Source organism: Oryzias latipes, chromosome 12 (assembly GCF_053564925.1).
Source record: "Oryzias latipes strain Hd-rR chromosome 12, Olatipes_Hd-rR_3.1".
NCBI classification, from domain to species: Eukaryota; Metazoa; Chordata; class Actinopteri; order Beloniformes; family Adrianichthyidae; genus Oryzias; species Oryzias latipes.
Genome location: NC_136248.1, coordinates 24107806 through 24123153, shown reverse-complemented (window position 1 = coordinate 24123153; position 15348 = coordinate 24107806). Strand labels below are relative to the sequence as shown.

The window sequence follows — 15348 nt, the reverse complement described above, 5'->3', positions numbered from 1 at the left end:
AATCCCAGCAAAGTTCTTCCCTCTGGATTTTAAATATCAAACTGCTTCCCTCTAATGGAAAACTAACTCGTTCTTTTATTTGTTTATAACGTAAGATGATAGGGTTTTATTTTATTTTTTTTACATTTTAGAACTACATTTTCCATACTGTAATGATGTGGAAAGCTTCCAGTCAAAAGCATCCATGAACATTTGCTGGGAACTCCCAGAGCGAGTTTGGCTGTGTCCGAACATGCTTCCTGAAGCAAAAACCTAATAAATAGGAAGATTTTAGCAAGACCGTTTATGTGTTCTGATCATGCAAAATTGATGATTTATAAGAAAAAAATGAAAACACATTATTTTTCCCAAATGACAAATCATTCAAATGTGGTCTATATTCAGGCAATCTAGTGACCATCGATGCATCCTGGTTTTTCACAGACACTTATGGGTTTCCAGGGCACTGTTTCCAGTTTCCAGGGCACTGGATTTTGGAATTGTAGATCCGGACACCCCAACAAAATGATAAAGATCCTTTATAGGGCACTAAGCAGTGAGTGAATTATGCAGTTGACAGGGTTTTAAAAAAAACCTGATGATAAAAGTTAATTGTAATTAATGACACAACTAGCGAATAAAACAAAAAGATTTGTATTTTAACCACATTTGGCACAAATCATGATTCTGTTTTAAAGAGTCTTTATGTCATATATTCCATGAGGAGAGGAAAGTGTTCCTGGTGTTCATTCCTTTGCTGTAGTTAATTGGTGAAGCTCATCTGGAAGTTCATCAGAAAGTCTTCACATCATGGAAGCACAGCCTGATAAACGGGGAAATGCTGGATCTTCATTCCAGCGCTGATTCAGCGTTCTGCCGTGTGTTCGGACCGAATCAGATCCAGAATCAGCTGGATGGTTGGGTCACCTTCAACAGACACATAGATGAATAGGACTTAACCCACAACGTTTAATTCATCTTTTTTTATTTTATCGTAAACAAACATGTTATAGAAAGAACAGTTGGAAGAGTAGATACAAACTTTGGTTTTTGATAAAATAGCTCAAACTGCTTTTTTGTTTGTTCGTAGAGAACATGGAGAACTTTTGAGGTCAGTAGGATTACTTTAAGATTGGTCTTTGTTCTTTTTAGAAGTGTTTGACAAATGTGGTGAGTAGCCATATTTCCACAGCCAAGAAAAATGACGACTTCTTAATAATGGTCAAAAGAATATTTGACCTTTTATTCTATTTTATAAAATAATTCTTCACTTTTTAAAAATATTTGAAATCCCATTAATATTACTCCACTGATACATTTGACACCTTCAGGACACTTTTGAGCCAAAAATTAAACGGCAACATTAGAAATACAATTTTTAATTTACATTAAAAATAATAAAAAAATTGTAATTTAAATACCTCTTTATAGATAGAAATACTGCAGTAATACTCAACATTATTACAATAGATAAAAGGTATTAGAGGGATTTAGCATTGATTTTATTCTTTAAAATATTAAAATGGGCAGCAAAGTTAAAGGAAAAAAATTAATTTGTGTCAGACGCATTCTGTGGTCACATTTTGTGCCAAAAATGTTTTTTAACTTTTATTAAAATAAATATTTAGTTTTACAGCCATTAGTAGCATAAGCAATGTATTCTGGAATTAAAAAATCTAAAAAAATGTTTTTCTTTAGGTTGAACCATTTTTGAAGGTAAAATGAGAATCTGGACAATTTAGCATGTTGCTTATGGCAACTATTTTATAGTAATCACCAAAGATTTAGAGCAAAAATTCCTGAATATTAGTGTTTGAGCTACCGAAGATAAAAATAATCATTGATTTTACCTTCAAGGTTCATTCTGGGGTTCTCCAGCTTCTTTTCAAGCAGAGAGTCCATCAGTTTCCTCAGATGTTTGAAGATCACTCCAATCCGTACCGGAGCCTAAAAGCAAATATCCAAATGTTTAAAAAAAAAACATAATGTGAAAACAGATCAATGAGCTTCCTGTGAGCGTGTTTCAGATCAGATGAGAAACTTGAGATGAAAAAAGTAACCAGCCAATAGATGATGTAAGAACTATAGTCTATCCTCCTCTTTAATGTGGTTCAGTTTTGTTTTTGATGCATGTTAACGTTTAACTGACCTAAAAAACCACAAGCATCAGCTTGAACAGCTTGAACAGAACGGATAGAGTTTCCCCTCCACCATCTTGCTTTGTTTTGCTTTTTTAAAGGTGCCCCTTTGAGCTCTGACCTGGAAGTTGATCCATCCATCTAAAGTGATGAGCTTCTCTCTGTGCTGAATGTCGATGTCGCCTCCAAACAGCAGCATGGGGAAAGGAGAGATCAAAGTGGTGTCTCGCAGATAGATCTTACCGTATTTCACCTGTGGAGGAGAGTTCATCAGCTTCATAAAGTCTCAGTTTTCAGTGTCTACGCTGTTCCAAAAATAAAAATATTGTCAGAATATCAAAGCAAAGCCCTCAGAAAATGGGTAAATAGGGAAGTCAAACATTCCTGAAAGTTACTAAAACATTCCCAGCATTCCTGCTCAAATACTGAGGATCAATTGCTTTACACATCAACCAAACAAGGCCACATCCCTAGATTAAAAAAATGACAAAACGTATTAAGGGGGTTTATAAAGTTTATCCATTACAATAATCACTGGTTTTAAATCTGATCTAATGGATAAAAAGTTGCCTGAACATAGACTAACTGTCTTGTTATCGACCCCACCTAGTGGTCGGTAAGTAAAGTGACGTTCCAGGTTTTCGCCTCCCTGAAAAATAATTTCAGGGTGCTGCCCCCCAAAACAGCAGACACGCAGCTGTTACTGCAAAGAGCTTCCTGCTACAGGGGACACTATTATGGTATGGGCTTCTTTCAGGAAAATCATTTAGTGTTTGTTATGTATATATGAGATCAAAAGTTTCTTAATTGGGTTATTTTTTACAAGTATAATCAAAACATCTAATAATTTTAAAAAATGTGTAGATCTGACTTTTTGGTTTTTGTTTTGGCTTTCTCCCAGACTGAAACAAAAATTTCTGTGTAAATCAAATGCTTCTGTACCCATTTTAAATACTTTTTCAAATTGGGATTTAAAATACGAAAGCCTAGATTGAGTGGTACCTTCTCCTGGTAAAGCAGCCAGCCGTGCGTCTGCAAGCTGCGGTTGACAGATGAAGGGTGGACCTGAGCTTTGCCCTGAGGCGTCTCCACCGTGCAGGCGATCTGTTCCAGCACATCCACGGAGGGCGTGCAGAGAATGGGGGCCACGCTGTCATACAGCCCTGCCGTCAGCGCTGCGTTCAGAACAGAGATCTGCTGCTTCGAAAGGGAGGCTGCCTGCTGCTTGACGCGAGACGGCCGGGATGACCAAAACCCAACTTGCTCCATCATCTTTGTCAGATCATGCTTCACATCCTGTAAGAGAAGTAGATAAAAGGGATTTTAATTTAAGCAAAAATTATGAGAGAAAATGAGAGAAATCATTCGCTTTACCTCCATTGTTATTAAAGCTGTTCGATTAAGGAAGTGTTTCCTGCAGTAAGACATCTCTGCTTTTAGGCCTTCAGTCTGAACAGTTTTCCACCTAAAACAGGTAGAAACAACATGAAGGAGAAAGTAACCATCAATATTGACATTTATCAATCAAAGAAAGAAGAATATAATTTACCCAAAAGTATGCATTTCTTTCACAATATCCAGCTAATGTTTGCATCTGCTGTCATAGTAACTGCCTTGATTATAAGTGGCATTTTTTTCTTTATTCTATGCAAAGCAACAACAAAAAAACAGAAACTTTTTTGATAATCATACCCCAAAATAAATGAAAAAAATAACATTTTAAAGATTAAATTGCAAAGTTTAGTCAGAAAAGACTCTTTGTTTGACACTGATGACAGATTTGACAAGAAAATGAAATATTACCTCCTTCCTGCACTGCTTTATGTGAGCCATTTGACAACAGTTTGATATAATTTTTAATGTAAACATTTTTATTTGCAAAATTAACAGATGGTCTTATAAAATTAGAATAAAGACTAAATAAATAGAATAAATAAAACACCAAAAAAACACTGAACTTTTCACTAAATAGATTTTTCTAAATGCAGCCAGCAATTATAGCCAAGAGGCTTTAATTGTCTTATATCAAAATTCAAACTAAAATCTTTTTTTTTTACTTAGATCAGATGTATGCAGAGGCTTTATGGAAGAAAGAGAAATAAAAATACATTTATATTGCAGTTTAAAGACATTAATTCCAAATAATTGTTTTGGTTTCACTCATTTACCTCACACTATAATCTGAAATTACCAAAAGGTGAGGAGGCATTCTAGGGAAGTACTGAAAAAGGAAATATATTGAAAAAGGAGAAACAATTTGTCTGTGTTATTCTGACAGAAATCAAATCAATAGAAGCTCAATGCACATCCATGAGGGTGAAAGTGTGGCTGTTGCATCAATTTGGGCAACGTCATTAAATACAAAGTGAAGAAAAAAAGAAACAATTAGATGGGTTGAAATTTGCAAATGAAAAATAAAAAGATTTGAGCGTACCCTAAATATGCATTGTATATTGTGAGGTGATCAGAGTTGGCTACTGCCAGAGCGGCTTTCGCCAGGTTAGCTTCCTCCTTTCTATTCATGGGTGTAGAGAAAGGAGACTTCTCCGTCATGGCTGCTGCGATAGTTGCCTGGAACAAAACCTTTGGTTATTACATTAAATAAAGATTAAACAAATAATGAGGACTGTGGCAGGACATACGATGGGCTCCAGGCAGCCGAGGATGGCTCCATAGATGAGCATCTTCCCGATCTTTACATTGACAGGAAGGCTTGCCAAGTGATGCCCCAGAGGGGTAAGGGTGTGATCGTTGGGGTGGCAAGCACCGATCTTTCTGAGGAGGTTGACTGCGTTACTGACAGACTGAGGCTGAGGAGGATCCAGAGCCCGGCTCAGGAAGTCCTCTGGGGATCCATACTGGCATTTCTACAAGGAATAGAATGGGAGATTGATTGAAGTTTTTTTCATTTTTCAATTTTAAAAGTGATGTAGATTTTGTTTTTATTTACCATGATGTGAAGACAGAGTTCTTCCAGTGGGACCCGGAGGATTTCTGGAATGGAGTAATCCATAAAAGCATCAAACCTGATAACAGAACAAATTGGAGAGCAATAAAAAGAGCGTGTCTCTTAATAAACGTATTCTGATCAGGTGCGACTGTATTTTCCCACAGCAACACATGTAAATCTTTCAATAAAACGTTTTGAGAATGCAATATTCCATATAATGTGTACATCATTAAAACATTTTTTATTTTGCCAAAAAAAAGAGTACATTTTAAGAAATAAAATTTGATTGGAAAACAGAAAACGGTTTTTAACCCTTGTGCTACCTTATGACCCCACCCTTACATTGATGTGTTCTCCCTACCATGACAAAGGTGGATAAAGGTGGAAAGATTTCATGTAATCCATGGACACCAGTGAAGATCAAGAATCATTGAAAAAAAAAAAGGTTCAGCACACTGTCTTGTGGGGTCTAGATGACCCTACTCCCAACTTAACGTCCCTTGGATAGCACAAGGGTTAAGAAACAAAAGAGTTTCCACAAGAGAGCCCAGGACTGTCGGGGTCCATACCTGTATTTGGGGTAAAGCCTGAAGCAGAAGCCACTTCTGACGCGTCCTGCTCTCCCCTGCCTCTGGAGGGCGCTGGCTTTGGAGACAAACGTCTCCACCAGGGAACTCATCTGGCTGCTCTCGTGGTACCTGAACAATACCAAAAAAGCAATTTCTTAAATAAAATAAAATACCGTATTTTCCGGACTATAAGTCACCCTTTTTTTCATAGTTTGGCAAGGGGTGCGACTTATACTCCGCAGCGACTTATATTAGAAATAAATTGAAATAAATACATTGTTAACCCTCCTGTTATGTTCATTTGTGAGGAACAGAGATGATGTTCCTGGGTCAATTTGATGTATGAGGTATGTTAAGTGTTAAGAGTCTGTTAAGTGACTCAGAGAATCAGCAAACTTTTTTTTACAGTAAGATCTTGAAAGCTAACAACATAATATTCTATTTTCCAATGATTTCATAGATTCAGAAATGCAATAAAAGTGAAAACAGTTTCTACAAATACAGGATGAAAACAGAGTATTAGTTGGCCAATGATGCTTCATGAAAAGAATAAATAAATAAGTTTGAGAAAAAATTACTGTGAAATTATTAGATAAACAGTCTGCTATGATTGTGTCATATGAGGTTGTGAAAGTTAAAATGCGACTTATAGTCCAGTGCGACTTATCTGTGTTTTTTTCTACTTTATAATGCAATTTTGGGCAGGTGCGACTTATACTCCGGTGCGACTTATAGTCCGGAAAATACGGTAAACTTAGGGTTTATTCGTAAAACATGTTAACACTTGGACACACTTTACAATTTTTGCTGAACAAATAAAGATTGAAGTCAGAATAATTGGAGTGGGCTTCCAGAGAAGACCTAAAACTTCTAAATGTTCTCATTATGTTTGTAAACGGATTTTAAAAAGTCACATTCTGAATTTTTTAGATCTTTAGAATTGTTTCATTGACATACAGAACCTGCGACTTTGTCATTTTTCCTAACTAGTGAGATTTCTGAGTGAGGGCTGCTCCTATAAACCTGTATAACAAAATCAAAGACCTTCTAAAAGTCCATCCATTCATCTATTTATCCAGGTTCTTAGTTTGATGATTGCTAGACCTGACAGACATCCATCTCTACTAAAACGTCTAACAGTTCTGCGAGCACCAACCACACACCCGGCTCCTGGGTGGAGTCTGGTTACATCAGTCCAAATGAGTAAGGGATTGAGTTTTGAAGAGTTCTCATAAGGGTTGCTTGATCGGTTCTTAGTCTGGCTCATCTTGTAGTTCTTTTCTGTCATTAGAAACTCGCCCCAGATAGCATAGAAGCTAACATAACTTGAGCTCCCCCAAAAAAGTCAAGATTTTTGGATGGGATTGGAAAAACACTTAATGAATTCTTACTTGTTTTCTTTGGTCTTTCCAGTGTCAATAACAAACACAACGTCAGGGATGGTCACGCCTGTCTCAGCAATGTTGGTCGACAGCACAATCTGAAAGAGGCAAAAAAAAAAAAGACTTTTTCCTTTAGTCCACGGAAGATAAACAAACATCATGAAGTTAGTTGAAGTGGACCAATACTCTCCAACATCCTCCAAAGGATTCTGAATGGCAAAAAAGAAGTGTCAAAAAGACTGGAATTTACTGTGCTCCCCTCAACAATTATCCAAAAATATTTCACTATGAATAGAAAAAAGGAATAAAAACTTGACCTAGCTGAATATATGTTTTTGCTGCTAAATTCAATTAGAAATTGACTCATTTTAAAACCAGCCTCTAGTGGTCATTGGAGGAACTGCAACATATTCTTGATTGGCTTCAACGTCTTGAATAAAAAGGTGGAGCTTGGTTAAATGTGGATTAAAAAGATTTTTATTAAAAATAATTACTTTTCACTTTCTGATTGAAAGTTCCAGACACGGCACTGTCAGAGCCAGCTTAGCTCTCATACCTTTCTAACTCCAGCAGGGGGCACTGTGAAGGCAGCAGCCTGGTCCTTTGAAGACAGAGTCGAATGGAGGGCAACAATCCTGTACCTATAAGGATGGATAAAACTGACTGAGAGCAAATGGGGAATGTCCTTTCACTTCCACAAAGATTGGTTTCAAACCAGATTTGATCAAGTTTCTTAAATCACCTGCTTTTTTCCCGGAACCTCTTGTTAGAGGAGAGTAGGTCGTACAGCTGCTGGATGTGAGCTAGTCCAGGGAGAAAGACCAGAATGGCTCCATCCACATCTGCAAACTGTGGAGATTTATCTAGTAAGGACAAACAAAAAGAAATCCACCAAAGTTTAGTCGTAGGTGAAACCTAAACACGAAAAATAACGTAGTTTGCTCTGCCTGAGAGGTTACATGTACTGCTGTACCTAGGTAGTCCAAAAGCTCAACAAGCAAGTCCATGTTGATTTTATTGGGGTTCATGTACTGAAGCACCTGCCGAGTCCTGCTGCTGAAGTGGTCGAGGTCTCGACCAAGTTCCCACCCAGTGGGGGAGTCTCTAAGAATCACCTCCTGAAACAAACAGGAGACCAGAGTAAGCAAAAGGACTGAGGCTACAGCAGTGTAGACCCAAAACAATGGGAATGATCCCCCTTAGGGATAGTTGTGTCTTGAGCCTGATTTGTGCCGGTAAGGTCAAGATTCGCATCCAGGTTCCTCAGAAACTCCTTAGCCAATGGGAAACAAGGCTCTAAAGGCCCCGTCACCTGAAAAAAATTCTGTAAAAACCGCTAACAAATAGTCAGGAAATTCAAAGTAAGCTACCACCATGACCATAACAGAGAAAGGTCATGTGTGAGCTGAAAAAAGCAGAGCTGTTAACAAAAATACATTTTGAAAAGAAAATAAACTATAAATCTGTACAATTGCACATATTTTACCGGGTAATTAGGATGATGTCTTTCCCGTGCCATATATTCCTTCATTCTATGCCTCAGCTGAGCTTATGTGGCAGTTTCGGACTGCAAGGACCATATTTAATGTTTTCAGAACTATTCTGTCTTATTGCGTGTTTGAGTAAAAATTTCGCCCCTTCGCATACTCAAAAACTCACATATCTGCATACACCAACCTGATAAAAATCAATTTTGGGCAAAGTGAATGGGAAAAAAAAGGTTGGTTTGAATGGCGTTAGCGTGGCAAGCTACCAAAACTTCATCTGTTATTTCCACATTTTTTACCGGAATAAAGCAAAAATGTATGCATGAATCATTGGCTCAAGATAAACGAATAGTGGGGCAGCAGGGGAACATGAGGGGAAAATGAGGGGCACGTAGTCGCCGCTCAGCCAGTGGGGGTGGGTCAAAGGGGGCGGCGAGCACAGGGAGTGCCTGCGGGCCATACAACACTGCTGCTCGCAGCTTTCATTTGTTATTTTTCTGGATCTCATTGACACAGATCTGATTTCCCAAACCACTGTTTTTAAACAAACGTGATCAGGACTGCGGTCAAACAACATTACTGATGATACTGAAGATTTTAAAAGCATGTTGAAGTTCATAGATTTACCTGGTGTTGCAATGTCTTGCCACCTTTCTGACTGACAGCGACCGAGACCACTGCTTCTTCTTCTTCCAGGATTCTCTGGCTGTATTCCGAGTCTTTCTCCAGCACGTATCCTGTCTGCTCCACGATGTCCTCCAAGTGATATACCTGTAAACAAAACCACGGCAGCTTTAAAACATCCATCCTTCCACCTTCTCCTGCTTATCTGTGGCGGGGTTGCTATGGCAGAAGCCTAAGCAAATATACCATGACCTTTCTCTGAACTTCCTCTAATTCTGCAACCCCAAGGTGCTTCCAGGCTAGCTGAGATCAGCAGCTCTACTCTGAGCGCCTCCTGGGTGACTGAGCTCCTCACCCTATCTCCAAAGGAGCATCCAGTCACCATGCAGAGTAAACTCAGATCTCTGCAGGAAGTATTCTTTCCACTTTTCTGTTATTTCAGGGTCGTCAGCTGCACTATATAGACAGTTTTGGGGGAGAACTGCTCTCCTGAGACATTAAATTGTTTATTAGAATTTCTTTGAGACTGAATGAGAGTCCTTCTCCACAGAATCCTTGAACTCCTTTAAGACTCAGCTTGTTTGCCTCTGCAAATACTTGGACTGCTGATACCCATCAGCTGCTTCCATAATCCCTCCAACCAAGCTTGACGCCTTCAGCTAAACTGCATCCCTTACTTCCTGTGACCACCACCAGGTTGGTGGATTGCTGCCCCGACTGGCAACAAAAACATTACAGCCAAGGTTTCCTGGTAGTAATCAAAACACATGACTTACAGTCATCTCTGCTTATCCTTGGAGTACAGGTTGACTTCTGTTTCGAACAACCATAAACGCTCACCTCCACCGGGAAAGTCCTGCCTGGAATGTTGATCACTGGACAGCGGTTAAAGTAGCTGGAGAACTTGTGGCAGTCCACCGTAGCGCTCATGAGGATCAGGTGCAGGTCAGATCTCCTCATCACAACATCTTTCAGGATGGTCAGCAGGAAGTCTGACTGGACGCTACGCTCATGGACCTAAAGGGATGGATGTGAGGTGAACAAAACAGAGCAAAAATGCAGTTTTGTGTGTAAAACAAGGAGCTGCTGGTACCTCATCCACAATGATGTGGGTCAGGGAGCTGAGCTGTCGGTCATGCTGGAGCTTCCTGAGCAGAACTCCAGTCGTGCAATACAGCAGGCGGGTCCAGTCTCCTGACTGATTCTCCATCCGGATCTGGTATCCGCACAGCGACGACTGGATTCAGCATTGGAAATAAAGATCGGAGAGTCGTTACATATGTGTCCAACAATGAAAGCCCACAAGTCTGGACTCGTCTGAGACCTTACCTTAGATCCCGGGCCATCTTCACAGCCCAGCTCCTGGGACACTCTGCAGGCCAAACTCATGGCTGAGATCCTGCGAGGCTGAGTCACCACGATGTTGCAGGGCTGAGCAGTTTTTCCTCCGGTCAGCAGCTCCCCCAGGAGGAACTGAGGGATCTGTGTGCTCTTTCCGCTGCCTGTCTCACCTGCCACCACCACCACCGGATGGCGCTGCAAGGCCTCCAGGATTTGATGTCGGTGTTGAAAAACTGGAAGTTGCTCTCGCTCTGCCTTTGAAGTTTTGACATGTGTTGAATGACGCGACCTTATTCCACTCGCATGGTGGAAGTTTACATGGATTTACCTGCAGTTTGGACGCCAGGGGAGACTTCCTCAGGCCCAAGAGGAGCTCTCTGGCTGCATGAAGGCCTGCTTCTCCTCCCCTTGTCCCTGGACTTTTCTTATTCTTGTCTTCAACGTCCCCACTTCCATCTCCAATATCAAGACTATCCAGGTTCTCCCAGGATTCCTCAGGCTCCTCTTCCCGTTCTCCGCTCTGTGCTCGGGATGCAGCCTGCTGCCCTCGGCTCTGGTTCTGCTGCTCCTGTTTAAGTCTGGCCAGGAGCCGGGAGATGAACTGGTCCCGGGGTTTGTTGGCGGCAATGCGGCTCTCCTGCTGCTGTTGCTGCTCGCTGTCTTTCCACTCCAGCCAGACGTCCCTGTAGGTGGGAGGGAGGAGCTGGTGCACCGACTGGACAGAAGAGAGGCGGGCAGAGAGGTCAGCACGGGCACAAAACACTCAGGCTGGTCAAATGGGACTTTGAGAACACCTACTTGTCCTTTCACCAGATTGTAGAGCGCCAAAGTGGCAGCCAGATGCTGAGCCTGCATGCTGTCCTCAGTCAAGATAGTTGGACAAACTTCCAGTACATCTTCTGCTCTCTGGACACGCACCCTTACGAAACAAAAAGCGACATTTTATTTCCAGAATTAACCATCAAAAGATGGCTTACATGACTCCATTGGGCTAGTCAAAGATTACTTTAAACATGTGAGGGAAATGAAAACACATTCCTACCTGGATCTCCAGTATCTACCAGCAGGAACTTTGTGAAAAGCTGGCGGTGGACTTTTAGGAAGGTTCTTTCGCACCCAGTCGATGAGGAACTGTTTGGGAGACTTCCCCGTCCAGCTGCGAGCTGTGTAGTCAAAGTTTCGGATGTCTTTTGGTTCGTTCTTTTTCACAACTGCAGAGACGAAACAGAAAACACATTGGGCATCTGCCTCAAGATTTTTCCAGAACATTTACCACCAGAATGACTCCTCCAAGACCAGTTGAAGTTCCTTCATGGCATCTACCAGAGCAGCAGTTCCATAAAATGACGGAAGTAAGAGTTATTCTGATGTACCTTTCTCTGCAGGGGGGTCTTTCTCTGCTTGCTCAAACAAACCGAAGCTGAGATCTTCTTTCTCCTCAATGACTGGAGCTTTCTTTTTCTCGTTTTGAGGAGCTTCTACCACTTTTATGGCTGGGTTGAACATAGGATGGGACTCCAATTGCTTCATTTCTACAAAAGAAAATATTTACAAATGACAGCTTGTACACAAACATTGACCATCCTGCCGGTAGACAAAGGAAGATTCGTGGTCTTTCTGAAAAGTATAGATCATCACATCAAGTCCACCCCATCTTTGTAGAACTTAAGAAACCCCACTACGGTAACATGTCAACGCGCCGCTCCAACCTCCGGTCTCGACTGCAGCGGCAAAGGAAAGCGATATATATGCTGGTCGTCACGATGGGTTAAAAAAATCATCAGATCAGGGAGAAAGTTCATCTCTTACCGCTTGTTTTTGTCCAGATGATGAAGCAAAAATGTGTTTTAAAGAAGCCAGAATGTCACAAGGTCAACACTTACGACAGAGAAGACAGTTTGTGAGAGAAAGGAGTGAAGGAAGGCAATCCATGCTAAAATTGGGAGGCTACGTTTTAACAGAAATGGTGAACTCAAGACAAAGTCCTAAATCTTTCTTTAACATTTGGTCATGACACGTTTCTGCTTTTTGAGTAAGTTGGGGAGATAAAAGGGTTTTGGCGAATGAGTAACACACCTTGTTGAATGATGCGTATTCTGTCCTGTGCCATTCTCTGACCCATTTTGTCCACTTTGCTCTTAGCAGCTGTTGCCATTTCTTTAGCGTCATACAGCTGTGCAGTAAGGATCAAATACCTGTCATTCTGTATAACAAGAGATAATACGATACCGATTAAAAACATAAATCCTAAGTATTTAAAGACTTTTCTGGTATGCACAAACTATAACAACTTTGCAATTTTTAGTTTTTTACCAGGCAGGAACTTTAATAAATAAAAAGATTAATAAAAACAGAATAAGAGACACATTTTTTCTGATATTTCCTTTTTTTTTTGTCTTTTTTTATAATATATTTTCTTCACCAAGATTGTTTGTTTTCAATTGAAAGGAATATGTGATCAACCCAAGAAGGCTGAATATGATGAAGCACAAAAGGAAAACAATTGTTTTATTACATGAGATTTTTGTTGAAAATAAAACTATAATAAGATGTATTAAAATAAATCCCTTAAAGCTTATATATCCCTAAGTTTGTATTTTTTTTATGTAAAAAAAAAATTCAATTAATTTCTTTGAATTACAAAGTTTAAACATTTATGATATAAGCATAAAAAGTATCAAAAACAGTGTAACTCGTGGTAAACTTCCACTCAATTTCCAATGTTATTTCATTAAGAAAAAACAAGTTCACTCCTATAATACCAGATAAGCCTAAATATTTAATCTTCCTATTACTTACAAAATACAGGTCCAATTTTCTTTCCAGTACTGTGGCAGAGAATTGTTTGAATGAATTAAATTTTTTGACAAACTCAACAGCACTTAGTAAACAAGTCTTTAAAATGTTGATCTCCGGGTATGAGGTTTAGATTCGTATATAATGCATTAGTCAGAATTGTTGAACAATGCATAATTATGTGTGAAGTATCATCAATCCGGAAGTTAAGCTTAGTAAACAATTTTTCTATTAATATCTATTAAATACATATATATGTGTTTGAAAAATCTCAGGAGCAAATAATTGCTTATTTTGATCTTGATGATTAAAATGTTGACTTTTAGATATTCTTCTGTTTGGTTTCAATTTAAACTTTTTTTTTCTTACTTTCTGTAAAATTCTATTGGTGTGTCCAGTCTATCACACACCGTCAAATCATTTTATTTCCTGTTTTGATTAACCTTGTTATGCAAGAATCTTTTTTTACGTGTAAAATAAGTCCAAAAGAAATATTGCAATAAAAATTTTTTTTTCCAAGCTTGAACATTAAGCCTCATTAAAATCTGTAAATTGAATTATTAAAAGCACCTGGAACATTATGTAATGAATGTTGACAGTAGATTAATTAATTACAGACATGTTTCTCTTTTGAAACCTAAATGACAGTTAACTGTTGACAAATTTCTATTAAAATGTTGTTGTTGTTTTTTGTTGATAAAAATTATAGGCGCATACTTCCACTTTACTCACAGGATCAAACTTTTGTTCAAGTTCAGGATTAAAGGTCTTCTTTGCTCCTTCTTCCTCCTCCTCCTCTTCATCCTCACTACTTTGCTCTGCATACCTTAAGATCCAATCTTTTACAGTTGCAGCTTCATCCTTTTCTGTGGCCTGGCAAATACAACAAACAAGTCCTACAGTCCATCAAAAATACCCTTCATGGGAAACCCATCTATACAAGCGTATTAAAGAGAAAACCTTATGAGAGTCTTTGTGAGTGTTACTGGACGCTTTGGGGCTTTGGACAGCAGGTTTCTCCTGAAGGGCAGGCTGGAATTTAGGCCGATTCTTTAGGCTCTCCTCCTGCAGCTGCTGGCTGAAACCATCAGGTAACTCCTCTGGAGACAAAAAGTCAATCAATCTTTTTTTTAAAACTTTGACTCTGTGGTGACCTCTGACACTACAGTTACCATCTTTAAGGTTGAGACAGAGCCAGTCAAGGGCAGAGTGTAGATCGCCTCCATACAGGACACTACTCTTCATTGCCTCTTCGATGTGTTCTCTCTTGAAGTTGAACTTCTGGAGAGCCGTGTACAAGTCCTGCAAGCACACGACAGCTTGAGAAACAATGACAAAATATGACTTTTCAAGTCTACCATCAAATCTGAATTTTTACCAGCAGTTTTTTGGTTGTAAGTCTGCCAGATATGGGCCCTTTATCTGCATTCTCCTGTCTGAAGTCATTGATCAACTTAATGATCTTCTTTTCCAGATCAGCTTTAATGTAAACCTGGATTAACAGATTAAAAATCAATATTGTTATTAGGTTGTATCTTCCTGTGTTATGAACTACGATTTCAGCAAATATAAAAACAAATAAACACATAGTAGACCTACTTTAAGAACTGACTTTTCTGACACTTTCTCCACCTGGGCAGTGTTGGTTAAACTGTAGGTCTTTGGAGCTGTTATGGAGCACAATTAATTAGAGCAGTGTCACACGCAGTAGCAGGTATTTATGACTTTTTTGTGTACTAAATGCAATTTCACTTTAATTAATCGGTTTCCAGAAACAGCCACCTTTAGACTTGTTCTCCTTTGATGGTTTTTGCGTTTTGTTAGTGGCCGTTTGCCTCGTTGGCTCCTCTCCCGAGCCGGTACCCGCTGCAGCGGCTCCGTTCCGACGTTCTCCTGCCGCCAGTGCCACCGCCGGGGCTTGAGCCGACGACTTCTTTTTTTTCCCACCCATCCGATAAATCCCCACACCTCATTCACTTACGTGGAAGTGTCCCTTCTAGACACAAGAAAGGCTAAGATAGACGTGGGGTTAAAAAAAAGTTGAAACGTATTTTTTGCCTGTTAGATGTGGTGCTGCGCGGC

The 15348-nt window shown here is 39.6% G+C and overlaps 1 protein-coding gene across 1 annotated transcript; it reads right to left on the bottom strand.

Moving 5' to 3' along the window:
- Positions 1 to 617: 617 nt before the first annotated feature.
- On the bottom strand, positions 618 to 15343 carry dhx29 (DEAH (Asp-Glu-Ala-His) box polypeptide 29). Its single transcript, XM_004074575.5, has 28 exons — positions 15049 to 15343; positions 14866 to 14933; positions 14645 to 14758; positions 14439 to 14568; positions 14227 to 14366; positions 13999 to 14139; positions 12547 to 12673; positions 11844 to 12002; positions 11513 to 11681; positions 11269 to 11389; positions 10799 to 11185; positions 10459 to 10725; positions 10223 to 10366; positions 9970 to 10146; positions 9133 to 9276; positions 7992 to 8136; positions 7761 to 7881; positions 7575 to 7659; positions 7028 to 7116; positions 5637 to 5765; positions 5068 to 5143; positions 4760 to 4984; positions 4552 to 4688; positions 3492 to 3582; positions 3120 to 3413; positions 2239 to 2370; positions 1830 to 1926; positions 618 to 906 (listed from the first exon to the last, which is right to left on the bottom strand). Exons 1-28 carry the CDS (start codon positions 15215 to 15217, stop codon positions 845 to 847), a joined length of 4140 nt encoding a protein of 1379 aa, XP_004074623.1. The 5' UTR covers positions 15218 to 15343; the 3' UTR covers positions 618 to 844.
- Between the last annotated feature and the right edge of the window lie 5 nt (positions 15344 to 15348).